Genomic DNA, 27655 nt, shown 5'->3' with positions numbered 1-27655 from the left:
TTAGATTAAATAAGTTTAGGAAATGTTAGCGTGTAGCCAGCTCTGCAAGTTTCTTGACTAAATAACTTTTTGATGGCATTTGAAATAAATCCGACTTACGTAAACAAGTTTGACATCAAACGCAACTTACCCAGCTGGTGGGAGCAGACGTGAGCAGACACATAAGACAGGAATTAGGCACAAAATTTAGGGTTCTGTGGGTAACAGTTAAACCTGTTTTATAGAGGGCAATGGAGAACACTGGTTATCCACTGCCTTGATGAGATAAAAGCTGGTGAAGAAACTCTCATGTAAATTAGTTTTTATTATGTCAAGGTGGCAAAACTTCTGTGTCCCATAGGTATATCTGCTGAGGTATGTAGAATTGTCCTCATCTGTAAACTGCACAGTAAATACTCAAGAATTGCTTTATTCTGCATGGCGTACAACCATTCTCAAGGTCCTATTTCTTTCTTTCATCTCTCTTTCTTTTTCTTTTTCTTTTCTTTCTCTTTTACTCTTTTTTTTCTCACCATATTTGGCCAAAGTTTGTCTCTAATTACATTTTTAATTTTCATGATTAAGCCTACTGGCCCCATAGATGTTGTTTATTTTCTTGGGGGTACTCAAGGTAAAGATGTTGCTAATCCTCTATGAAAAGTACAGTAAATTTTGCTCCCAAGCAGAGCAAAGGCAGTTCCTAAATGACTCTAAACTTTCCACATGACAGCATGATTTGCGGATACAAAAATATGATGAATGAATTACTTAAACCCACATCTCCATACCAAGTCATCTAAGGACAGCTTTGGTGGTGGCATTCAAATGAGAGTGTGTTACGGTCTGACGGATACGTAAGACCATTTTGTCAGCAGATTTGAACCCTTCCTATGTGTATAATGTGGAACTTTAGTATTTGTGGAACTGAGTTCCTCAGATCGTGTATCCATAGTTAAAGGGGAATAAGTGTTTTTTGATCCATTAAGTTTAGAAAATCCTACTGTATACCACATTGTGCAAGTTTCTTAACTGAATAATTTTTCAGAGATTTTAGTATGCTGATGTACATTGTGTGTTTCTCAAGGGGAGTATAGTAGTATACATTTCCCAGATTTACTTTATCTACCAACTCTTTTTTCCTGGATTACCTATTATGTTTTTAGGAATAAGGAAAAAGTAAAGTATCCAAGCAGTTGGCTAATGAGAGAGGCGTGAAGAGTGGAAGTAGCCTAGCTGGTAGCGAGTTATACTTTTGTGATCGGGAAGAAAGAGGAAAGGTCAAGAATGGGGCAAGAGTTGTAAAGGGCAACTTTATAGTATTCAGAGTGGTTGAGTTGGAGAAACCAAAGTAAAATTGGCTCCGAACAAAATTAAGTTGCTGCTGTCTGCTTGAAATGTGTTCTTATTAATTATTACCATACCATGAACAAACCCAAGGTTATGTGGGTCTCTTCATAAAACTAGCCACTTATTGAAAACAAGGTAGGCATGAAGAAGAATAGTCTAATTCTCAGTCATGGAGAAAACGGAGCAAAGTGTGTGTTAGCGCTTTGCCCAGTGACCAGTGACTCTTGGATGTCAACAAAGTATTCCATTTTTCTACACCTCAGTTATCTCATCTGTATAATAGACATTATAAAACCTACATTGCAGGATTACTGTGAGGATTAAATAAAATCAAATGTGTGAAAATGCCAAGCACAGTGCTCAGCATATAGTGGGCATACAAAAATATTACTTTTCTCTTCTGTTTACACTCACAATATGCGCTCTCGGTTCCAACCATGGCCTGCATTCTTAAAGGCAAAGTTAACCTTTTACTATTTATGCATACTTTAACTTACTAAGTGCAGTCACCTTATTTTCTCTTGGTAAAAGGAATCTTTTCAGGGCCAATTACTTAATTTCTTCTAGGGAGGTCATACTTTCTAATTTGTTTTCAGTGCTAGAAATATATTAGAAAAACTGAGAAAAATAAATGATTTACCAATCTGAGTTACAGATCAACCCAAGGCAATTATTTATGTCACAGAGACCTGCCTTCATTTTAGCTTGCTGTTACTCCTTCATGTTGAAGGAGGAGACATAGGAAGAAAGTTATGGTGATTTGTTTCTTGTCATCGACTATTATGGAAAACGAAGGAGCAAAAAATAACTGACAGGAGCCTTGAAACGATAAGAAATGTCCTGCATATTCCAATTACGTATCACATAGTCGACTAGTAGAATATTTGATGGGTGACCAGATTTTTACACAGTGTTTTAGAATCCTAAACATGATAACATACTGAAAACTTGAGTAGGATCAATAACATTTGTTAGGTGATAGTTTCCTTCTTGAGAGGCGCATTTTGTTTACTCAGCAAGGTCCTTGAGAACATAACATGAGAAAGTAATTAAGCCAAATAACTTACCAGTTGCTTTAACCACTTTGTTGTGGTGGTGCTCCTTCAAGAATGTTCAGCTTGCAGTCAAGGAGGAATTTGTTTGACAAAGAGAAAATAAATATTTCTTGTGGGCTTACTAACCAGAAAAGCGGATTCATTCTGATGCCAGTCTATTTACCAAACTATAAATGGCATTTGGGGTTATGCTGACTGGACCCTATTCTTCAGAGCGTATTTAATATGTAACTTTTCCATTGTGGTGGAGACTCTTGAAGATATTTTAAATCTCTGTAAACTCAGACAGTGCAGATATTTTAAATCTCTGTAAACTCAGACAGTGCACAGGATTAACAACTGTAGCCTGCCGGTCTGTCTAATTTAGAGATTATGCTATTTTCTTTCTCAGGAAGTTCTGTTTCCAAATGGTCGCACTGAGTGGATCCAGTACCTTCTCTCTTCTACATTCCGATGTAGGTTGATACAACACCATAGTTCCCTATCTCAGAGAACCTTCCAGGTTTTAACTGGCTGCTCATTTCTAAGGTTGGCCGAGAGAAGAACATGAATCTTTCATGGTCTGGTAATCTTGGGTTGTACTCATTTGTAATGTGTTCCCCCTGGGCTAGGTTGCAAATCAGTTTTTAAGAAGCCCGTCAGTGCTGTACAGAACAGAATGTGAGCAAAGCTTATTAGATTTGACCAGAGTTTTGAAATTTTGTGAAAACTTAAAATTTTCCGGTTGAAACTGATCTGGGCTTTGGTGAAGGGTGTAATTGTTCTGTCCCATATCCTTTTGTTTGTTTCTTTTTCTGCAGTAAACAGTTTATTTTCATGTATGCTTTAGGAATAATCAACTGAGGATGTAATGGAGGGTTTATTGGAAAATATTTCTCCTTCCCATCTATCGAAAAGATCGAAAGCATCATGTTTAATTTGTTCTTAAATAAGAAACTTTGTACACGTCTATACCCCATTTGTGAGAGGTGAGCAAGGTCAAAGAATTTTTCTAATTAACTGAATACTTTGATCTTTGGTCAAAAGCATCTAAAATCTAAAAATCTCCTGATATATGCTGGATCTCTGACACTGCTAAGAATACTAGCATGTATTACATTTGAGTTTACTGCAGCTAGGCTATTGCAATTTAAAACTGAGCTTTTAATTTTTTTTTATTAAAAATCTTATAGTTTGTTCACCTCAGGGCTCTTATATTGTATTAGCAGTCATATTTCGGTGTGTTCTTTCTAGAATGTAATGACACTGGATGGCTTAGCTCAATAATTAGAAAATTTATAGTGACTTAACCATATAAGAAATAGACTTGGGGGGGCCGGCCCCGTGGCCAAGTGGTTAAGTTCACGCACTCCACTTCAGCCGCCCAGGGTTTCGGGGTTTCGGATCCTGGGCGCGGACATGGCACCACTCATCAGGCCACAGTGAGGCGGCGTCCCACATGCCATGACTAGAGGGACCCACAACTAAAATACACAGCTGTGTACTGGGGGGATTTGGGGAGAAAAGGCAAAAGAAAAAAAGAAGAAGATTGGCAACAGTTGTTAGCTCAGGTGCCAATTTTTTAAAAAAAAAAAGAAATAGACTTGAAAATTTCTACTGTTGGTAATGGGAAGCTGCTGCAATGTACAACTTCAAGAGTTAAAACTGCTTATAGTTTAAAGCAGTCTAAAAAAAATGTGTTTAAAACATCAAAATTACTTTAGGAGCTTTTATAAAAATACAGAACTTCTGGCTGCATCCTCAGAGATTCTGATTCCCTTGGTCAGAATAGGGCCCAAGCACCCCAATTGTTTAAAACCCTTCCAGGTGATTTTTCTTTTCTGAAAGAGTCACCCTGAGCTAACATCTGTTACTAATCTCCCTCTTTTTTTTCCTCCCCAAAGTCCCAGTGCATGCTTGTTTATCCTAGTTGTAAGTCATTCTATTTCTTCTATGTGAGCCACCACCACAGCACAACAACTGACAGACGGGTGCTGTGGTTCCAAGACTGGGAAACGGACCTGGGCCACCGAAGCAGTGAGAGCACTGAACTTTAACCACTAGGCCATCATGGCTGGCTCCAGATGATATATATGTGTGCTCTAGACATCAGTACAGTGTAGTGACGCATAAAAAGCAATGTTTCCTGAGGTATATTCCATAAAACACAGATCCTTAAGATAATTTGCAAAGAAAAGTTTCTGTAGTCAAGTTTGTAAGGGATCCTCTGCATATTATCCTTTCTTAGAGTTTCTTAGAACATTTCTAAATATTAAGACTCTGAGAGTCCTGCAGAGAAGAAACCTGTTTAACTTGGTTTAACCTGTAGTTTCTCAGATGTATTTGATCCTGGATAACTTTATCACGTGACATCTCTCACTAGACCATGAAACCTACTTTCCCCAGAGTATCCTTTGAGCAATGCTACTAATGAAATTTGATGAAATCTGAATTGTTACTTACATCAGTGCTGTTTTTTTGGGGGGTGGGGTGAGGAAGATTGGCTCTGAGGTAACATCTGTTGCCAATCTTCCTTTTTTTTTTGCTTAAGGAAAATTGTCCCTGAGCTAACATCTGTGCCAATCTTCCTCTATTTTGTATGTGGGATGCTGCTGCAGCATGGCTTGATGAGCACTGAGTAGGCCCGCAGCCGGGATCTGAACCCACAAACCCCAGGTCGCCGAAGTGGAGCACACGAACTTAACCACTATGCCACTGGCTGGCCCCAGTACTGATTTTTAACGCAGTATGGATATGACGCCTTTGAGAATGTGCAGCTTTCAAAGCTGAATGATAATTGAGATTTATTTTACCTTTGTTTAGCCCTAAGAATGGAATATTTCTATTGCCTAACATAGCATCTAAAAATTAAATGCTAAAGATTCACACTATTTTTGTATGATTTTTTTCTCATTGCATGAAATAATTGTGAGAAAAGCAAAACAATAAAAAATAAATAAATATAAGTGGTTCATTTCAGTGGGTTAGGGGGCAATTCCCTGAAACGAATAATGGTTCTGTGAAGCTACACTGCTAAAAGTGCTCTTGTCGCCATATTATTAAATATCTGCTGAATTGAAGTTTACAACTAAATACATCTTGTTGGTGAGTTATCTTTTCACATCCCATGACTTTAAAAATAGACTGGTGAAAAAACAAATTACAAATGCTTAATTGTTGCCCTTAACTGTAGAACCAAACCTAAAATTATGTTTAGGGGGATTTGTCAAAATTAGTTACTTGATTTTTTTAATTTAGTGTAATATGCTCAAAGAAGTTTTAATTATAGTTAATTTGCTTTTTTTTTTCCATTGGGAAAAGTATCAGAGAAGTTCTGAGTCTGAAAGTAGAGAATACAGTCACAGTTCTAAGAAAGGAAGCATTTCCATAGCATTGGAAAATGTTATCAAAAAAGGAAGGCAAAGAATTGTTGGTGAGAAGGGTGATTCGTTAACCCGCATCTTTTCAGGTCATATAGGCCAGTGACCAAGCTGGGCACTTTATGCACATTATCTCATTTAAGTAAAAGATATTTTCTTCAAATCCTCTTCTACCTACAGAAAAGATTATCTGTTGTTTGGAGTGATAAAAAAAAAAAGAAGAAGAAGAAATTGTGATAATGAGCTTTTACATGCTAGATCTATATTCACGCTTACTCTCCCTTTCCCCATTCTTCTTTCTTCCTCTGCCTCATACCCTCTAGTTCCAATTGTTTCTTCCCTTTTAGAGTATACCTCTGTGCTTGTCACTCTATGAGTTTCATTGGCAATGTTAACAAGTAAATGAAGACCCATGCTGCTGCATGCTCTGTGTGGAGAGAAGATTGCTAGCATTTCCATTGAACATCAGTCTTCTGAGCTTATGTTGCATGTTGGCTTACTGTTGCACCTTATTCCTAAATAGGTACAAAGATCATTTTACCTTAAATTATAATGATAGGATGATCAGAAGCTGTCCATTTCCCTCTCAGATTTAGTGAAGCAAATCCTAGGCCTGGCTTCAAGTATGTGGATGACCTAGAATTGTGTATTTGGATTGTGTATTTGACTCACCTTGGTTGGTTTCATGATGCTGTCACCCTGGTGCCAATTAGTACACTAGACATTTGCCAAGAACGAGCTGAAATAAGGCCATTGGCTCATTCCATCTTGGCACCAAGGTCACTACTAAGCTGTCTTTAACCTAGTGCCAGAGGCCAAAGACATTCTTTAGTCCAGGAGCTCTATTATGTGCAGGAGACTTATTATAAAGGGAGAATATGCAGGTCTTTTTTTTTCTTTTTCACTTGTCTTGCAAAAGAAAGACAGTGAAAAGCTATCACAAATATTTCAGAATTATGGCAACCATTACTAGCATACAAAGTGCACATTATAGATTTTTCCAGCATAATAAAACCCATCCGTCATATAAGGAAGCTGCGTATATCACTCTTTGTTGTTTCTTAGTCAGATAAATGGTGGCAACCAGGTCATCTGGAAGGCAGAGGTTGTGCTCACTGGGCAGAAATGGGCATTTAGAAAGAAAGTGCTAGTTGGGGTTGATAATATTCAGACTAACAGGGCCAGGATCAATAATAGTGATACTGGTACCTAAGGCAAAAGGAAAAACAGTGATAGTGATCTTATTTTTATTTTTGTATTTTGTTCATTATGGAGGTTTTTTTATGTTAACTTGGGTTTTTTTAAATGTTATTAAAATATTATCTATCTTGATTACTGAGTATTTTGTTGTTCCAACAACCAACCAACATAAGCTGAAAACTCAGAAGATCTACGGAAAATTATAGTGAAACAAAAATCACCATACCAACCCCATATGTCATAAAAGTAAATAATAGATCTCCAAGTTTCATAATTATTAGCGTTTGAGATCTTTTAGTACATAATATTGGACATTAAAGTTATCAGAATCATTGGAAGTCAATAAAGGATCGATTCATGGACAAAATTTCGTGCAGAAGGGGACAAGGGAGATGTGGCTGAGCTACACAAAATTTGTGATCTCCTATATTTAAACAGAAGTCATATCCTTCACCCACAAATACTCTATTCTTTATGAATCAGAGGGATATTTTTATTATTTTTATTTTAGATAAGGGAGAAAGTTAAAGTTTTGGCAGGAGGACACATATTGGTGAAAATGGAGACTGAATATGCAAAGAGCTGACTGATTTTTTTCCTCTTCATTATAGAAGCAAAGTGAAAAGAACATAAAATCTGATTTGCATAAAATCTTGCTTGCTCAGACATCTTGCTATGAAATAAGGACTCAGCCTTGACCAAACTCTGAGCTCCTATATTGGATTTTCAAATTACCACTTTGCTTCTTTGTAGTTATTAATATACTCCTAGTGTTAATATGTTTTTAGGTTCTAAGAAAAAAGGAAAGCCCCCCTGGGGCCAACTTATCATTTGATATTCCTTTAGCTGCCAAATTAAAAGAATGGATAGCCAAACAAATCTAATTTATTTTATTTAAAAATTTGCACGTGTTTAAATTTTCAACGTATGTTTCTCACCTGAATCACTCTCTGAAGCCTAAATAGACATATCCAGGTGAATTTGATTAAAAGAAGTATTATCTTGATATTTATCAAAGATCCTGCACTTTATACTCTTTTTGAAATTGAGTTCCTGAATGACTTCAACATTATTTATTTATTTTTTTCTGTTAGCTCATGTGCAATGAATTCCCGTCTGATACATACTTACCAGCAAAGGTGTACATGTGAGTGAGCATGTGTATGTATAAGTGTATGTGTGAGTTTGTATGTGTATATAGGTTTAGGATGTGCATATGCATGTTTGTGTGTAAGCATTGTATTTACCCACAATGCCCCTGTTTTCATGGGGATTAAAAATTGGAGATTCATATACTCAATTTCCCCTACTACTTATGAACAAGAATTGTGTGTCTTAATCATCTTCATATCCATCGTCCTTAACTAGTTTGGTGCCTATCCCATAGTGTTGCCCAAGATGAACTCATCGAAAAAATGATGCCTTGTTGTTACTCTCTGTGTCTCAGGCATCTTCTAATAACGGAGCAGTTATTTGCAAACAGTGAGCCTGGAAAAAGATGGCAATATGTAGGAAGAGCTAAGGAAGGCTCAGGGAAATGGGACAAGAGAGAATGCTCTTGTGGGGGTTGGGGGGCTCCTCAGAGCTTAGACATAGGCTGGAGGAAGTTCAGAGTATGTGGGAGCCAACTCATCCCCAGACAGCGTCACTGTGGAAGAGACCTCTGAACCAGATCTTCAGCCACACTGAGCTTCACGCATGCCGTATTCCCTCCCCATCTACAACACTATCTTGACCTTGAGACTATTTATCAAAACACTTTTCAAGTTCCCCTGCTTTTAGAACACTCTTCCTGTTAACGTAAGTTAATATTAATTTCTTACTTTCTTAATAAATGATAGCTCTTATTCTCTGTATCATAAATGATTGTTCAGTTCATACTTTCTTTATAATTTTCTTCATTTCATGCTTTGTCTCCTTAATATGATCATAATGTCCTGGTGGAAAAAGTGTGTCGTGCATTCTTTTTGTGCTTCTCACACTGCCTTGGCAGTCCTGAGAGTGTATAAAATTTAAGTAGGTGTGGCATTAAAATAATTGTAAATTGATTATGTTTTCTCTTTGTCCTGAAGTTTCTACATATCTAGGCTTTTAGAAATGATAATTTTATGATTTAATAGGTGCAAAATGCATCACTTACCCAGACTTATCTGTATTCATCAGATTCCCAACTGAAAAAGGTGACACACTCAAATTAGGATAATTTGAAGACGATTTCTATACAAAGGGATTTCTTAGAATTTGTAAGTGGGGTGGGGCGGGTCACAAGCAATAGTGAAGTAACCTGGGTCTAATAATAGCAAAGGAGCTTTTCCAATCTGAGCTCTAAGAGACAATGGCAAGGAGGTCTTAGTAGGACTCTGGAAAGGCGTGTCTTTTAGAAAATTCTTCCAAAGAAGAGGTGTGATTTTTGGTCAAGATACAGAGCCGACCCAAGGCAACCCCAGAGCTAGGGAGCCACAGAAATAAATACCCTGCTGTCACACTTCTTCCCTCCTATTTCCCGCTTTAGCTGCCTGTTGGCCAAACCCAGTGGGAAGCTACAGGGAGGGAACCCACTAGTATCATCCCTAAAAGGTAGTCTCCCTGGGCAGGAAGCTGAGTGGAAAAGTGCAGAGTGTATTTTCAGGGGCACGTGGAAGATGTCGGGCACCTTCTCTTACTGGAATCTACCCTCATACTTGAAAATTTGTGCCACTAAGGGCATTATTTTCTTTTAAAAAATTAGTAATAAGCACATATATTTGAATTCAGTGAGTCAAATATCTGCATGATGCCACTGCACTTTAATTACAAAATAATGTTATACATGCTATACCAGAGACAGGGGAAAACTGCAACAGGAGCTGGGGAGGGAGGGACTAATTTTACTTGGAGAGTCAGCAAACCTTCTCATTTGGGTAAGATCGTTAAAGATCCCAACGAAGAAAGTAAGAAAATGCTATGCAGAAAGTACAAAGTGAGTCATGAAAAAGCATAGCATGACTCCAGAGAAACCAAGAATAATGCGGAAAGAGAATTGGCCTTTGGAAAGGGTCAAAGTGAAACCTGTCCAAACCCTGACTCTGCCCTCCGTGATGGAAAATGAACGAAACCTCTCTGATGCTCAACTTTATCATCTGTAAAACAGCACAGTAATTCCTACCTCACAGGTTGCTTGCACTAATTAAATGAGATAATGTATAAAAGCAAGTATAATTGTGTCCAGTTCCTAAAAGTGTTCTCTTTAAACTCAGAGACTATTTCCAAATTTCTCATTCTAGGCTACAAAGTAATAACTTGTTATTAGGCCGAGAAACTCTAGATTAAAAAAGCAAACAAACAAATCATCAACAAAATAATTTTCCAACTTGGGGTTCTGTGATAACTTATGTCTTGGATGCTAGATCCCTTATAATTATCTGTAAGCAGTCCCACTATTTTCCTGTTATGGTTGTTCTCTGCTGGCATCTAATTTTGGTACTGAATAATTTCCCCTGTCTTTATTAACTTCTTTCTTTGTAATATATCGTAAACCATCAGAAGGTCTTTTTTACGTGGGTTTCGATATATTTTAAGTCTAGCTTGTATGCATATTAAAGAGCAATAAGTAATGACTTTTAATGAATGGAGTCACACAATTCTCTATTCATTTATTCAAGAAATATCCTTCATCAACTATTATAGCTGGTTCAGTCTTGCTTTCTTCGGATCTTCTGAATAGGGTCAGGTTTTTCCATTATCGAAAATACTGAGTTTGCTACCTTTGAGGTGTTTCTGGACTCTACTGGAGAGAAACCAGTGACCTTAACACAATCCTGCTTTCAACTACAAAACATTCTTCTTCAGTAAATAACGACATTATATGCCTTTTCTTTTTCTATCTTGGTGTGTGTGTATGTACTTGTATGTGTCTGTCTATTCATTTTATGCCCTTGTCCCTAACTTCCACACCTCACAGAAAAAAATCAGGAAAGACAGCATAATCTATTCCCTCCTTAGGGGCTTTCCTACATTATATTTGAAAAAATATCCTACTACTTCTCATTGTGTGTTTTTTAGGAATCTTGCCTTTGGGTTAACAATCTGCTCATCGATCTGCCAATCTGTATTCAAAGTTTGGCCAGATTTAGCTTGTTAATTATATATGAATCAGACTAGATGCCCCCAAACAGTCACTGGTGTACTGACTTCTAATGCTACTGCGTATACCCATGGGTATTCATTAAATATTAATTAATGATGGTATGCTGAGTTGATTTGACTTGTGGATTCTGGCTGATTACTCTTTAATTTAAAATTATGAGATACACAGCATCAATCTATCAGCAGGCAGGATCTAATTTTAATTTATTGCATGTGTCTAGAAAATTGCAGAGCTTCAGGAATTCAAAGAAGTAGATATTTGTACTAGATATGAAAGGTAATGTGTTAAAAAAACAAATAACAATGTAAAGGGTCTGACAGCTTTTTAAAGGAGCTTTTCTCTGCCTTTGTTTCTTTCATTTTAAGAAGTTCTCATTTTGATTCAGTTATCCAAAGTTCATGCAAAAGCTAGGTGATTTTTTTTATTTTAGCATATTTGTTAATGAGTGGATAATTATAAGAACTTTGAACATCTTTTGTTCCCTTGAGTGGACTTCTCATTGCTAAGTGCAGTCAGCATTTTTTAAGGTTTTGGAAGTAGTTGTAGGTTATTTTGAGAAATGGGAAGGAATTATTGAAATTTTTTTTTTCAGCTTTATGATGGTGCTCTTAAGATAGTTCTCATTTGTTATAAGTAATTTTTAAACATAGGACTCCTTATTTATGTTTCCAGCTGCCTGCAAATGGTTACTGGGAGTCATAGTTTTAAGGGAAAATTTCAGATTTTCATCCATTTGCTTACTTAATATTATCTAAAATTATAAAATTAACTTTTAATAGCCAAAGAAAAGCCCTCTATAATAATTCTTATATAATTAGCCAGACTGACTCTAATTTGGAGTAAAAAGAAAAGAGTTCAGTTTTTTAGTAAGTTGAATTTGATATATTTCTGAGCATTAAAATTAATTTGTGTCCGTCAAGGGTTTTTGGGTTTTTTTAATTATCTAAGGGGAGCTTTTTGTTAGACAAACACTCCTCAGTACAACTTATATTTAAAATAATATTCCATTAATTAAAGATATAGAACCCTAGAGTGTTTTGAGCCTTCAATTCCAGTTCCAATTTTTTCTTATTTTATTTATAAATCTAGTAAGTTTTGTGTTAGGATTTAAAAATAACTTTTATTCGTTTTTGGTTAAAGCTCAATTAACTTACAAATTCAATGGATAAGATTTCCCTAAATATTTAAACACTATTTATACACTAATTGAAATCTATGAGTTATTTTAAACCATTATAATATATTTAATTCTCCTAAGTACTTCCGTTGCTTTCCAGAACTGACTTGGATATCTACAAAAATCTTCCCAAGCATGTACTCATTTCCCAGTGAGTCCTTAATAACCTGTAGTATTCAAACACTTATATTTCGTAAATATTTTTCTTTTTAAAATTCAAAAATTCACTTGTGTTAGTTGGATTCTGTGCACACGTTCCCTACTTGGCTTAAACCATCTGTTCCCCAGCTCATTTGCATTGAAATGATTCTACACCCTCCTTTAATAATAATTTTTCCTATCTGACTTATCAACTCTGATCGTATAGTTACATTGATGATATTGACAATTGATGGACTAAACCATCAGAAGAAGTAAAAAAATATGAACTCCAGAAAATTTGAAAGGAAATTCAGCTTTTCAAAATGTTTAAGATAGATGTTGGACTGAATTAAGAAGTCTTCCCTACAAGGAGTCATGTTTTAAAGAACGGATCAAATAGTCTATAATCAGCCTCAAGGCAGTTATGTTTTTGTATTCTTATGTGTTTGTTTTAAAAGAAATCATTCTGAAACATGTTCCTGTGATGAATGTGAGAATTAAAAAGGGAAAGTCTGCTTAGCCCTTCTGGCAGTGTTAACCATTCTAAATCCGAACACAAGGACTTAAATTAAGAAGCAGACATGGAGTAGTAGTCTTTTAGGAACTTCCATGTCTATAGTTAATTTGGGAACAACATGTGACCTTCTGGCCCCTGTTTTTTCTGTAAGCTCTTAGAATTGTTTGTAATTAGGATGGGGCAATCAGGTGAGACCCATAACACCAGACATAGCTTGAGAAATTAACAGAGTGAACATCGACTCTTTTCAACATTCATTGGAGAAACAGCTTACGCTTGAGGAAATCATAGAGTTAATGTGTAATATGTTTATATCAACATAGTTAGGAAAATATTTACAAGTATCCTTACTTGTGGAAGTGATAATAGTTCTGAAACACCAATGTTTTTGTCAGTGTTAGATTTTGGACACATTATACAAATATATGCATTGTGAGGCAGTGCGCCTTTACCTAAAAGACTGGGTTCAAATTCCAGACCCCTAAGACAAATTTTACCTCTCACCCTCCCAAGCACATACACTAGAGCTCACAAAACCCAGAAAATCCAGACATAAACTGTGAGAGACAAAGTACAATGGGCAGTTAAGCTGTTCTGATTGCAAAGTTAATTTTAGTTGCTTAGGAGAACAAAATTCAAATCGAAATCAAAGAGTTTTTCTTAATTTTATACTGTTAGAATGATTACTAGTTGCCATTTCTTGACTGGAATAATTTAATTTTGAGCTATCTATGATAGTATTTTATTTTAAAATATTAGTTCTTTTATATATACCAAAACACATTCTATAAAACTGCCATGTAAATTTGGATAATTAGCATCTGTGGAAATTAAAACTAATAGATATTGACAAAGAAAATTGTCCCAATTAAGTTAAGTTGCAAGAAATCTCCCTTTGAGCAAATACTAAAAATTTTGTTCAAATAAAGGTAGTAAAATTTAACTTGAAAAAATGATTTATGAATTTCACCCCATTCCTTCCTTATTTTACCTCCAGGCAGAGCTGTGAAGAAACAGCTGCTCAATGCTAGTTCCTTTTCTTTCAGTGATTCTCTTCCAGATGTTTTATTTTTAAAGTAACAAACTTTGGGGAGAAATCAATTATCTTAACTGTCAGATCTTATTAAAGATTCTAAGGAAAGTAAGAAAATTTGAGCAAGCTTTAAAGAAATATAGATGAGTCTTTACACCTCTTTCCTACATCATCAGTTTTTCCTTCTCCTGTGAATAATTCCCATAAGCGTATAACATTCTGTAACATTTCTCATCTTAATCCCCTTATCGCTACAGCTCCCCCACCCACCCGCTACTGCCCCCATTTCTCTGCTCCTCTATACATTAAAATGCTTAGAAGAGATGTTTGTGCTGGCTGTTTCTCTTTTCTCTCTTCCATAATCTTATGAACGCATTCCAATGATGATTGTATTTGTGCTGGTCTGGTCGATTTTGCAAGGTCACCAATAATCTCCATGTTGCCTAAGCCAGTGACCCCCATTTTCCCTAATCTGGTGGTCTGTTCTCAGATCTCATTTTATTTAACCTCTCAACAGCATTTGACTCACCTAATCATTTTTTTCACTCAGCCTCTTTTCTCTTCCTACCATACTGGCTGCTTCTTCTCAGTCTGCCTTGCTGATTCCTCTTCCTTTCCTCAATCTCTAAACGCTGGGGTTCACTTGAACTTCGTTTTCTCTAGTCTAACTCGATTGTTCCCTGGGGATCTCTTCTGGTTCCATGTTTTTAAATGTGGTCATATGGATGACTTCCAAATCTATATCTTCAGTCCAGACCTCGCCCCAAACTCCAGTCTGTGTTTTGTCCAGCCACTGCTGTGTCCTCAGAACCTAGAAGAGTGACTGGTACAATACAGGTGCTCCATAAATATGTGTTGGATAAATGAGTGAATGCTCTGCTTTACTTCCCAGGGCTATTGTAAAAACCAAATGAATCAAGGGATGAAAAAGTAATTTGTAAACTGTAAATCAGCCTGCAATTATTAGTCTTACAGATTTCTATTATCAAAAACAATAAAAGGGGTGGGATATGAGGGAATTTTAAAAATGGATTTCAACATTCTAATCTAGATCTTCAAAAGTGGCATGTCTTCCCAAATTCAGTATTCTGTTTCGCTCATCAAACTCTGGGCATCAGAGAGTGAGGTAAAATGAATCTGTATTCAAATGCAAGAAGCGAATCTCCAACGTTTGCTCTGATAAAAGTATGGTATCTTTAATGCATGAGGCCCACAAATTTGCTAGGCTCAGTAATTCTAACTTGAATGACATGTCCTTGCAAAACTAGTTGCAGAGTGTTAATCATTTACAATGCAAATAAGCAATTAGATAAGTTATATGATCCATAGCTTTAAAGCTTAGTACTTCCTGGCTGAATGGCTGTCACTGAAGGAATAAGACATGGATACAAGCTAATAGGATGAGTGTGGCTGAAATACATGAATTCTAAAATTTATAGCCTCTGCTTGTTATAGCAAATTTTCTTACAAAAGTAGTGGTTCTCAAACTTTGTGATAAGTCAGAATCATCTGGCAGGCATCTTAAAGCTCAGATTGCTGGGTCCCACCACAGTTTCTGATTGAGTTGGTTTGGGCTTGGGCCCAAGAGTTTGCATTTCTAACAAGTTCCTGGGTGCTTCCTATCGTCCTGGATATATATACTACAGTTCCATGACACTGAGAAATGCTGCAATAAAGGGTTCATTGCCACGTTCATGGGGAGTATAAAGTTCAATATAACTCCAAAACATTTCTCCTTTTCAACATTCCTCAACATTCAAGTCATCGTTTGTGCCATTAAGCAACCTCCTGATAGAAAAATGCTTTTAATTTTAGATTCATGCAAGTTAATGAACTCTCTGCCTTACGTCTTTGACTATGAATGGTATTCCATTTACTACAAGTTGTAGATTGTTGCATCAAGACTTGCTCTCCCTTGTGACTCAGGTCTCTATCATCATTGTTGGAGTAACACTGATCTGAATATATATGTCATCTGTTCTACTGCCTGTCATCTTTATCAATCAGATAAAATTTTGAATTCATTGATCTCCCAAACTAAGCCAAGCTAAAATTAGAAGAGGGCATAAATTCGAGACACTTTGGCTCTGCCAAGGAAATGTTCTACTTTTATTTCTCATAAGTTTTAATTAGAAGAATTTAATTAAGTGATGAGAATAAAGTGACTAGTTTCTGAGCCTCTGACATAAGTGAAAGTCAAAATATGTTGTTGGACTTAAATTGACATTCTATTGACTGCCCAGTACAAGCTGGTGAACAAAAATACAAAATATAATAAATTCTAGCATTTTCTATAGTTAGTGTATTCAGCATGAATAGTAGGTTTTCTGAAAGAGCAACGGGTGCAAGAAAAGTAAAAGATTAATGGAAATATAAACTATGGCTATTTGAGGTTTTAAAAATTTCATTAATCATTGAAAAGTGAATGTATCACGATTGTACTTTCAAAAACATGACCTATATGAAAATCAATATTTAATTGAAAAAAAAATCAAGTTGCTTTCTTGTAAAGGGCTTTTCTTTACAAATATATTCAGAATATGGCCAAAAGTAAGCTACCTCCTTGCATTTTAAAGGATTCAAATTATAAGTATCTAATTTATTGAAAAATTTTAGGATCAAAATTATTGTACGTGGCAATAACAATAACAGCAGAGCATCCTATGTCCCAAGCACTATTTGGAATATTTTATGGTATTATTCATTCAGTTAATTCATAGTAATGCTGTGAGACGGGTGCTCTTAGCACCCTCAATTAAAGATGCGCAGGCTCATGGCTAATCGATGACGAATTTGAACTCAAGGAGTCTGGCTTCACTGTCCTGACTCTTGATCATCTTTCAGCACTTTTTTAAAAGCTCATATTTGCTTTTGCAGTTTGATCCAGGCAGCACTCTTGCTGTAATATTCACATTTTTGGACATTTTTTATAGTGAAGTTTGAGGAAAGGAAATTGGAAATAACTCGTACAGTCTAGAATTTTTAGGCCAATGCTTTCCATATCTGTAGCCAAGTAGACAGATTCCTAACAAATCATTTCTAAGTTTAATTATTAGAAATCTGCCATAATTAATAATAATCTGCAATGGGTTAAGAAGTGTGCCTTATAGCTACTTTAATCCTAAATGTAAGTTAGCTATATATTGTGGGATGATTCCTTCTTGCAAAGAGATTATGACCTCATAAGGGGAATAAGAAATATGTAAACAGTATTATAAAGTACTCATGAAATTAAAATGTCTCATAATTTTATTATAACACAAGATAATACTTGGTAATGTGTGTCTTGTTTGGTACTGACTACAAACTACAAACAGAATCAGGGTTACTGCAATGGGTCCCTTGATTAAATCTCATTTTCTCGTTTAGGTGTTTTATAATATTCAAAATCTCATTATATGGTACTGCGACTTTTCTGTTGACGAATGCATTGAAATTTTACCCTCCCTGATATTTTTGAAATTAACCTTTGAGGAAGAAATACTTGAAAAAAATTTGATTAGCAAAACATAGCAAAACACTTAATTTTCACATAACAATGTCCCTATAATACACAAAACAATATGAAAAAATTGAATAGGATATTGAAAGTGATGCCAGTTTGTTCTCTGGCTTCATTTTGTAAATTATGTGCTGTTTTATTACTTTTGTTTTTGTTTATTAAGAGCTAATAGTATCCACAGAAGACTGTAATTTGTTGCTGGTCCTTCGCATAACTCTGGTTGTTTTCCAAGTGTCAGTCTCCATACAAGGGAAATGTGTTTCTATCTCAGTAATTTTCCACTGATACGCTTCAGAATTTACTTACATCTTGCAATTTATCATTACAGTTCTACTACCAGTAAAGACCTAAGCTAAGCTTTGAGGAAAGTAATGCTTAAAAAAAAAAGACTTTGCAGTTGTATGAGTGAAAATTAATAACTCAGAACAGTAAAATATTTTTCTGTAAGCTATCATAACAGATAGTACAATAGGTCTGGTTTTGACCTGATTTGTAATTGGGAATGAGGAAACATTTCGCCCTTGACATTATTGACAGTATCAGAAGTGTTCACTCAAATGTCCTCAGGTCTGTTCTGTGAACTCTGTTTGGAAATGAACCCAAATATCTGTGACCACAGTTGCCCTTGAGCAACTTGTTTTAAAATTCAAATACAAGCAAATAATTCATTGAATATCTTTAAAAGTTTGTTTACCCGAGATGACACACATAAATACATCACTTTCGAGTATTTTTTGCTTTTTAGTTCATAATTTTGACAACTTACAATTATTTTTCTCCAAGGAAAAAATAACAAAAATCTATTTCAGTGACTGTTTTTGGAAATTTCCACACAATATATTCAGTAAAATATTTCTTTAAATATATTTTTAAAGAAAGGTAAGGCACATAGTGAAAAAGTTTCTTTTTCCCTGAGAAAGTCCTAGTTATGAGATGTAATCTGCACTTTGAGCAACTCTGGTCTCCTGTCACAAATCTTCCTCTGGGAGTGTGCTCAGGGATCAGTTTCTGGGGAAAGAGGAAGAAGAGGCTGTAGGTAAACTGATGAGAATTCAAAAGGAACAACCTTTAGCAGCACTGAGTGAGGTTAGTGCTAATTACCTTCCAGCTCACCTTGGCCTCCACAACCATACAATTCCTACAATTCGTTCTTTTGAAGAATGTTTTTTTTCCCCCTGATAATAAAATAATACATGGTAGAACATCTGGAATAATAGATGTATTGTGAAACATATCACATGGTTGAACATCTGGAAAATACAGAAAAGTACAAAAGGAGAGCAAAAAAATTCCCATTCCTGGCATTCAGAGATAACCATTGTTAAAATTGTTGTATATTTCAATCTGGTATCTTATTTTTCTGGCTTTCTACCTACATAAAAATTGAGATATAACTTATATAAAGTTTATATATTTCCTTTTGTATAATAAAAACTCATATTAATAAACATTCTTTAAAATCCTGTTTTAGTGGCTGAATTAAAAGGAGTATTATCCATACTCCTATAAGCAATGAGCATGTATATCTTGGCATACCACTTCCAATATTTCTCTTGAAAATTTAAAAATTCTTTGCAAAGTTGTTCATCAAAAATATTATCTTTTGTGTTATTGTTTTGTAACTATGGCAGGAGTTGAACTTTTCATATGGTTAATGTATATTTGTATTTCTTTTTTGAATTAACTGTGCATTTACTTTAATGTAGATTTCTTTAATCGACCTTTCAATTTTAGATTAAGCTTTTTCTTACTATATTAAATTCATTAGACTTTTCTTAATCTATCTTTTAATTTTTGCAAAAGTCAATCATGCCAAGTATTTATTTTATTTCGGAGAATATTTTATTTCTTGGAAAGAAAAATTCGTATCAAATAAATATACAGAAGATCCCAGTGAAATGTACGCATACTTTCAATTATATATAAACAAAATCGAATGATGTGACCTACTTAGTTAACTTAAAATCACAAACACTTAGTGTTAACACTAGCACCAAACCATTGCTACCAAGCCAATTAAAATCTAAAAGGTGCATAAAATTTACTGATACATTGTGTCCTTTAAAATGTATGCAAATCCACAATCATCTGAACTAATATTAAAAAATAAAAATAAAACCACATAGATATTTATGTTCAAGCAGAATTTAAGAATGGAGAATGTATACTGGCTATAGTATAATAGACACACACGTGTATACATATATATGGACTGATGAGGACTATGACACTCTCACTCCAGTGATAATTAGATCTCAAGGCTGCTTTTTAAAATTTCATCTTGTGAAAGAATTTTAGATTCTCAAATGGTTCAATGGAGCATTAAGCCCCATAAAGGAATAACAGAGAGTGAAACTTGTTCCACAAGGTTGAAAGTCAATACTGAGTTTGTTCATTTATCCAATCGTACATTTAATAAGTTGTTTTTGAGCTCCTTCAATTGCAAGACACAGTACCAGCTCTTAGAACTGAAGGATTATGAATTAGGAGAGACAGCATTTCCAGTTACAAATCACACATTTTTAGTACAGAGTATCTAGTTCGTATCTATATAAATGTCTCTAATTGTTTTAGTCACATTCTTAGCAATGAGTCTCTATTTCCACTGAGACTCATAGAAAAAGTTTTTGTAAATCTTTCCCCCTCTCTTTTGCTAATAAACTGAGGAATCAAGATCTATATCCATGAGTGAAATTCATAGATGGGATTTCATATCTGTGATTGACAGTCTAAATGAGATTCAGGGTCAGACACAGCACGATTGGCAGAGACAGAAAATCAAATGAAAAGTCAGGGGATAATGGCCAGTTGTGCTTATCAATCTCTTTTTTCCATGCTTTCAGGCAGAAACACACTCGGGCGGCTGTCACTCAGTCTCATTACTAGGGCTGTTTCTGCCTGGGCTGGGAGCGACACAGCAGGACGTTGCTGTCTGCAGTGCTAAGCATGCTTCAGGCAAAGACAATAATTAAAATACTCTGATTTCAAGATGGTAATTTTTTTGGCCCAGGACAGTGGTATAAGTGGATCAGAATACGGAATACATTTTTAGTGCTGTGCCGTGCCAAATGAACCATCTTTTTCTTTTATCATTTAGTTTATTCTGCCACTTACATGTCATACAGCCATGCATATGCATATTAATATGTGGCATATTTACATACTTGTACAGTATACAATTTTAATGTGCATTGTCATGTATCAAAGAAAGATAGATTTTCTTTCTTTTTTTTTTAAAAAATACCTGTGTATGCATATTATTGACTAATTGTTCCCAAGCACTTACTAGACATAATATCTCTGAGGTCAAATTAATGTAATATGTCCTTTGTGCATTTGTAGGTGTGGGAAGCAGTTAAATGAGACTGAATTAATATTTACAGAATTTCTTTTAGCCTAACACAGTGCTAATATTTATTCTTACTTTATTTCATTTACTTCTCACAAAAAGTTACTGTATAGGGATTATTATTTCTAAAGAATGGTTAAAGACACTGATTTTCTAGAAATTATGTAATTTCCCGGAAGTCAAACAGCTAATATAAGAAAGAATTGCGATTTCAGATGGATTTTCTCTGACTCCTAAATCTATGTTTTTTCAGCTACCAGTTGCTTAAAGTGATGGTTGACCTGGGATAGGCCTAGAGTTGTAAGAGGGTCATTGTTTCCCAAATAGTGAGATGTTCTCTATAATGTGAGAAGGCTAGTCTTGTTTATTCAAGAGATCTGTAGACATGAAGAAACCTGTTTGATGTGGCTCCTCTCCCTGCTCCCATCAGTTGTATTAAAATGTAAAACATCAATTCTAGTTGTTCATCTGGTTGGCTTAAAATTATTGCATTTCTCTGACCTTTCACCTGTTCCACACATTTACATCAATGGTGGAATAATTGTATTTCTCAACCTCAGGCATTTGTACAGAATTCATAGGTCACAAACTCAAATGCCTCTAGCTTTCAGAGCTACGGGCGAATTAGGTTGGATGTGAAGGAATGGGGAGTGGTGGGGCCTTTTGTAAATTGGAGGCTGGACGCTCCTCATAAAGGTATTCAGATCTACTTAAAAACAAATAACAATACTGTCTTAACCAAATCAACCACTTGGATGTGAATTAATTCAACCCAATGCTGCACATTTCCAACACTTGGTGAAAATTAAATGTTGGTTGATAGATTATTTGAGCACCTTAGAAGTTAGTATAGTACTAAAATATTATCAGAGTTCAGTTAAATACTTAATGCTCCATTCACTTAATTATCCCTTCTGTGAACAACACTAATTATTTTCAAAGACAATGAAACAGTACAGTCACAATTACGTGTCTTTGGGAAAAGTCCTTTAAACATAAAGTAAGAGGCAAGGAGAACCGTGCTGCAAGACTTCTTTCAAGGTCATAGATGGTTATCCCTATTTTGTAAATGAGAAATTAAATCACCAGGGAAACTTAAATGTACTATAAAAGATTTCTAAGAAATTAAATCACATGTGTCAGAACTCTAGCACTTCAAAGTTGATATTAGAGATTTTCAAGGTTTTAAAGGGCATGGGCTTGTTCTTTTTTTAAAAAAAAGGATTGGACTTGAGCTAACAACTGTTGCCAATCTTTTTTTTTTTCTTTCTCCCCAAAGCCCCCCAGTACATAGTTGTATATTCTAGTTGTGAGTGCCTCTGGTTGTGCTATGTAGGACACCACCTCAGTGTGGCCTGATGAGCAATGCCAAGTCCGTGCCCAGGATCTGACCTGGTGAAACCCTGGGCCGGCCCTTGGGCTTGTTCTTTGAGGAAAAAAATCAGAGGTACCATGAACTATTTGCATGGGGACACCGCTGGGGTTTCCTAAAATCACCCGTGGGTGTGAGGGCCATCTGGCGGTGATTTGGCCATTGTGGCTGACCAGGCTTGTGTCTTCCTCTTCCCTCCTCTGTTTGCCCTTCTGAAGGTGTGATCTGGGGAAAGGCTTCCCTTCCAGGACTGAGCAATGGAGGAGGACTTCTGGGTCAAATATTTACATGTGGCTCTTTTCCTTATCCCAGAGCTCCCGTCCTCGCCCATGGTGGCCTGGTACCTCAGTGTGTGTGCGAAGCAATCCTCCTCAGACTATTCAGCACTTGCTTCACATGAAAATCCAGGCTCTGTGGACCACTTCTCCATCTTTCGTTTTGCTTTTGCTCTTTCTCCCTATTCAGCAGCGCAGTGTGAATAGATTGGATTATGAGTCAATGCAGGCCTATGGGTTGTTGCTATGACAAAAAGGCAGGCTTTGTTTGGGGAATCACATTTGTTCTCCAGCTTTCTCCTGGAAACATAAGAGCCTTTCCTTTTCAAGCAGATTTTCTTTTCCATGCTGAAACCATGGTAAATGTTTCCAATTTATTGGGTAGAACCTGGTGCTGGCTGCACTAGGCACAGTGCATGTTTCAGGAACTCCCTAGGAGGCTGCTGATGGGGAATCTTTGGCTGAGCTCTCATTCATGTGTTACTTTCTTCTTACAGGAGGCGATCGAGATCGGATGACAGCAAATCATGAGAGCTACCTCCTCATGGCGAGCACCCAGAATGATATGGAAGACTGGGTGAAGTCCATCCGCCGAGTCATATGGGGACCTTTTGGAGGAGGTGAGTATATTTTAAAATCATGGAAAAACAAAAGCTAGGCCAAATCTGTTCATCCTTTCCCCCAGCTGCTGTTACTATCAGCTCCTATTTTCAAACGGATAAATGTTAAAATAAATAGTAAACTATTCAACATTATTGCTAGACGTATATCTGAGAAACTCCTAAAAATTTAATTTAGATCAAATTTCATTAATAAACAACCTTCTGTGAATATCTTGAATTATAAAAAGGGATGATATTTTTCTTTTATTTTGGATTTTTCCATCTCACTAACAATAAACAGTTATGGGAATGATACTATAAATGTAGATTAGTTAAGGACATGCAGATATAGGGCAAATTTTTTTTTTTTTAGTGATTGGCACCTGAGCTAACTGTTGCCAATCTTCTTTGTTTTTTTTTTTTTATTGCTTTTCCTCCCCAAATCCCCCTAATACATAGTTGTATATTTTAGTTGTGGGTCCTTCTAGTTGTGCTATGTGGGAGGCCACCTCAACGTGGCCTGACAAGTGGTACCATGTCTGCGCCCAGGATCCGAACTGGCGAAACCCTGGACTGCCGAAGCAGAGTGCACAAACTTAACCACTCGGCCACGGGGCTGCCGAGGGGCAAAAATTTTTGACTAGTAGCTTTGGAAGGGATCCTAGCTCCCAGATGCTCAGTGGTATCAAAGGAAGGGCAAAACTTTGGATGAGAATCTGATTACTAGAGTAAAATTGCTTTGTGATCAGGCAAGTGTGGATGTTAAAATACATTTTTTTAAAATCTTGTTTAATACAGTGTTGTGAATGCACCATATGAAGAATAAACTAAATAGTGCTATAAATAGAACTAAAAGGAGAAAGAAAGGGTAAAAGATGTCATGTTTGTCTATCAGGGAATATAAAATAGAATAATATAAACAGAAAAATTATTTAAAGCCAAAATTCAGTAAATGAAATCCAAAGAATAAGGACCTCAAAATATTTATCTACAGCCAACGTGTACTTCCAAGAATGTAGAACTGAATTATTTTATGTTGATGTAGTCAAAATTAATTGAGTTAAATCAAATTCATATTCAGTAAATCAATTTAATTCCCATATTTATTTTATGTTCTCTTTTGTATATTGTCAGCACCTTGAATTCAGAAGTGAATTTTTTCCCCTTAATAGGACAGATGCTTCTTAGGCTGATTCGCCACTTTACATTTTAGAATAACTTCAAAAGCTTAGTTTAAAAAGTTGAAAAGTTGCTTAAAGTTAAAACAGTAAAGATTCACTGAAGATATAGAAATTTTACCGGATTAGTGGTATATGCCTGCAAATTATCTGGTTTTTAGCAGTATCTTCTGTTGGGAAAGGAAGAGGTTCCTAACCAGGGCGACCATCCATCCCAGTTTGCCTGGTAACAGTCTGGTTTACAACTGTTGGCCCAGGCTAATTATTGATAATGCTGTCTTTCATACTCACAGTGTCCAGGTTTGGGTGATAACTTATATGGATGGTCACCCTACTCATATATTAAGATAACTAGTAAATGATTACATAAAACATTTGAAAAGGCTTGTAGGCTGAGATCCACACCCCACAGCCTAAGCAGAGGACCCCTCGTGATTATTCATGGAAGACACACACTCACCTGCTAGAGACTTGCTGGCACTTTCGGGACCAAGGGGGTGTGGGGGCCTGAGGCTGTGTCTTTTCAAAGTTCCTGTCTCTTCTGAAGACTCCCTTTTCCCCTCTGTTATCAAATTTCTGGGACTCCTGAGTTCAGGAGGATCCTCAATATCTGCTGAAGGAGATATTCTTGTTGAGGGACTATTTCCATCATGTGCTATTTTCTCCCTTTTCTCCAGAAAAATGAGTGACATCTGGTTAGCTTCACCAAAGCAGCAGCCGCAGGAGGTCCTATCAGCCTGGGAATATCAGAAATGATCCCAGTGAGACCGGGCAAGAGCTATAGATGAACCTGGAGGGGATGCTGTAGTAGCTGATTGGTTTATATACTTTATCCTATGGAATATGCTGCAGGGATTTTGCAGTGCTTGAGTCAAATTTACTTTTAAAGAGATTTATTTTAGCATAGAATACTCACAGTAGAAACAATGCTCCAGAGAATAAATCTTCTCCTACCCTCTTTGTTTAATTGAAGAGTGTCATGAGATTGCAAAGCAAGCTCTTAAAGTACTCATTCAATTTGCGAGAATTCCTTTGTGATTCATATGAACATCAGAATTTTCTAAAGTTATTACAGAATACAGAACCGAACTGAAGGGTGACCCTGACAGAAGTTTGCAACTGTCACCCATACTCTTGGGTTTCAAGTGGTTGTATTAATATAGCACCTCTATGCTCATTGATTGAATTTTAAAGAAATGTTAAAATTTGGGTTGTAAACAATAAATTTATCTGACTGAGAACCCTTTTATTTATCTTGTATGTTAGGATTCCACTTACTATTTCATTGAAAATGTTTTCCACTGATTGAGAATGTTTTAGAACCACTGTTTTAGTTCAACTCCACATTTTGTGATAAGGTCATTAAGACCCAGGGAGGATGAATGATTCACCAAGTGTCACACTGTGAGTAACATAAGTAGGAAGAAAACGGGTGTCTTCTGAGTTGGGAGCATCCTACTGCTTTATAGCACAATAGTGTGATCTATTACTTCTACTATGGGAGTGAAAACCCCACAATTACAAGTCCATGCCTTATAGTATATTCTTCAGTATATGAAAAACGAAAGTTTTTCAAAGTGTGATAAGTAGAATGAATACAATTTTTTGAGTCCTTCAAAAATATCTGAATTGATAGCATCAAGAAAGTGAAATGACAACCCACAAAATGAGAGGAAGTATTTCCAGGTCATAAATCTGATTTTGGACTTGTATCCAGAATATATAAAGAACTCTTACAGCACAATAATAAAGACAAATTGAAAATTGACTCAATTTGACTCAATTAAAAAATGGGCAGAGAATCTGAATAAATATTTCTCCAAGGGAACTATACAAATGGCCAATAAGCACATGAAAAGATACTCAATATTATTAGTCATCAGGGAAATGCAAATCAAAGCCACAATGAGATACCACTTCATACACACTAGGATTGTTAGAATCAAAAAGTCTGATAATAACAAGTATTGGCAAAGATGAGCAAAAATTGAAAGCTTCCTGTATTGTTGGTGGGAATGTAAAATGATGTAGCTGCTTTTGAAAACAGTCTAGCAATTCTTCAAGTGATTAAACAGAGTTAACATATGACCAACATTTGCACTCCTAGGTATATAGCCAAGAGAAATGAAAAGATATGTCCACACAGAAACTTGTATATGAATAGTTATAACAACATTATTCCTAATAGCCAAAAAGTGGAAACACCTAAATGTCCATCAACAGACTAATCAATAACAGGAAGTGAAATTTCCATACAATGGATTATTTAGCCATAAAAAGGAATGAGATATTGATATGTGCTACAATATGAATGAACCTTGAAAACATTATGCTAAGTGGAAGAAGCCAGTGACAAAAGACTGCATGATTCCATTCATATGAAAGTACAGAACAGAGAAATCTATAGAGACAGAAAGTAGATTAGTTGTCACTTAGGACCGACAGGGGAATAAGGGGGTGGCGGGGGTGGGGGTGGGGAGTGATAGCCAAAAGATATGGGATCTCTTTTTGAGGTGATGAAATGTTCTAAAATTCACTGTGATGACAGTTGCATATATCTGAGTATACTAAAAACCATTGAATTGAACACTTTAAATGGGAGAATTCTATGATATGTGAATTATAATAAAGCTGTTCGAGAATAATTACCTTTGGTAAGAGAATACACTTCCTCTTCCTTTCTCAGTTATGGAACCCAAGACTTTGTCAATCCTAAATAGACCTGTTGGCTTCCAACCTCCTTCCTACTGCTCAAAGATTGTTGTGGTTATTGATTAAATGGCAACTGTAAAGACATTTGGCAGGTGACATATCAGCTTGCTTTATCAATTTCTGTATACCATCTTTGGATACATTTTAAATGTGTCCGTTACAGAGAGGGCATTTCATTGTCTGTATTGCAGTTTCACAACCTGTGTTTTTAAAAAATTAAAGTTTTTCATGAGGCACTGAAGCTTATCTTTGTTCAGGTTCTGTCTCCATGTAAAATACTCCCTTTTTACCATTTCAATAACAGATATTTGAATAAAACATAGGAGACACCTGAGGAGCTTGTCTAGCTTTTCAATCTCTTAGAAATTAAAAACTGGTAAGTGAAAATCATAAAGTGTAGGGCTTTGGAATTTCCTTATAATAAATAAAGCAAACGTATAACAAATGCTCAGATGGGGGAAGAGAAACCATGGAAATGTGAAAAGTAGATATCCTCTCTTAACGACCTAGCCTGCCAACGAAGTTTGGCATTGAATCTAGATACCTCCACTTTGTGTTAACAGTTCAAAATCACCCATAACAGTTGCTTCCCTATTAATGATGCTGGGAGGCACATGGTTTCTGCTTGAAGGTCAAATCCTAAAGTCGGGATGTCAAAACATTTATTTTACTTTGGAAAAGTTTCGGGCTTTTGTTTGTTTTATTTGTTTATTTTTGTTTTTTCACACTGG

At 35.9% G+C, this 27655-nt stretch overlaps 1 protein-coding gene across 10 annotated transcripts in view; it reads left to right on the top strand.

Moving 5' to 3' along the window:
- The window catches only part of ARHGAP24 (Rho GTPase activating protein 24), a 719869-nt gene that overhangs the window by 624295 nt on the left and 67919 nt on the right, over positions 1 to 27655 (top strand). For all 10 annotated transcript variants that reach the window (XM_070263497.1, XM_070263500.1, XM_070263498.1 and 7 more), the window contains one exon: positions 22930 to 23052. In XM_070263497.1, coding sequence (XP_070119598.1) covers positions 22930 to 23052 — 123 coding nt within the window. The remainder of the gene's footprint in view (positions 1 to 22929; positions 23053 to 27655) is intronic.

Source organism: Equus caballus, chromosome 3 (assembly GCF_041296265.1).
Source record: "Equus caballus isolate H_3958 breed thoroughbred chromosome 3, TB-T2T, whole genome shotgun sequence".
NCBI classification, from domain to species: domain Eukaryota; kingdom Metazoa; phylum Chordata; class Mammalia; order Perissodactyla; family Equidae; genus Equus; species Equus caballus.
Note: the sequence above shows the minus strand (reverse complement) of the source record. Positions and strands in the feature narration are given on the sequence as shown.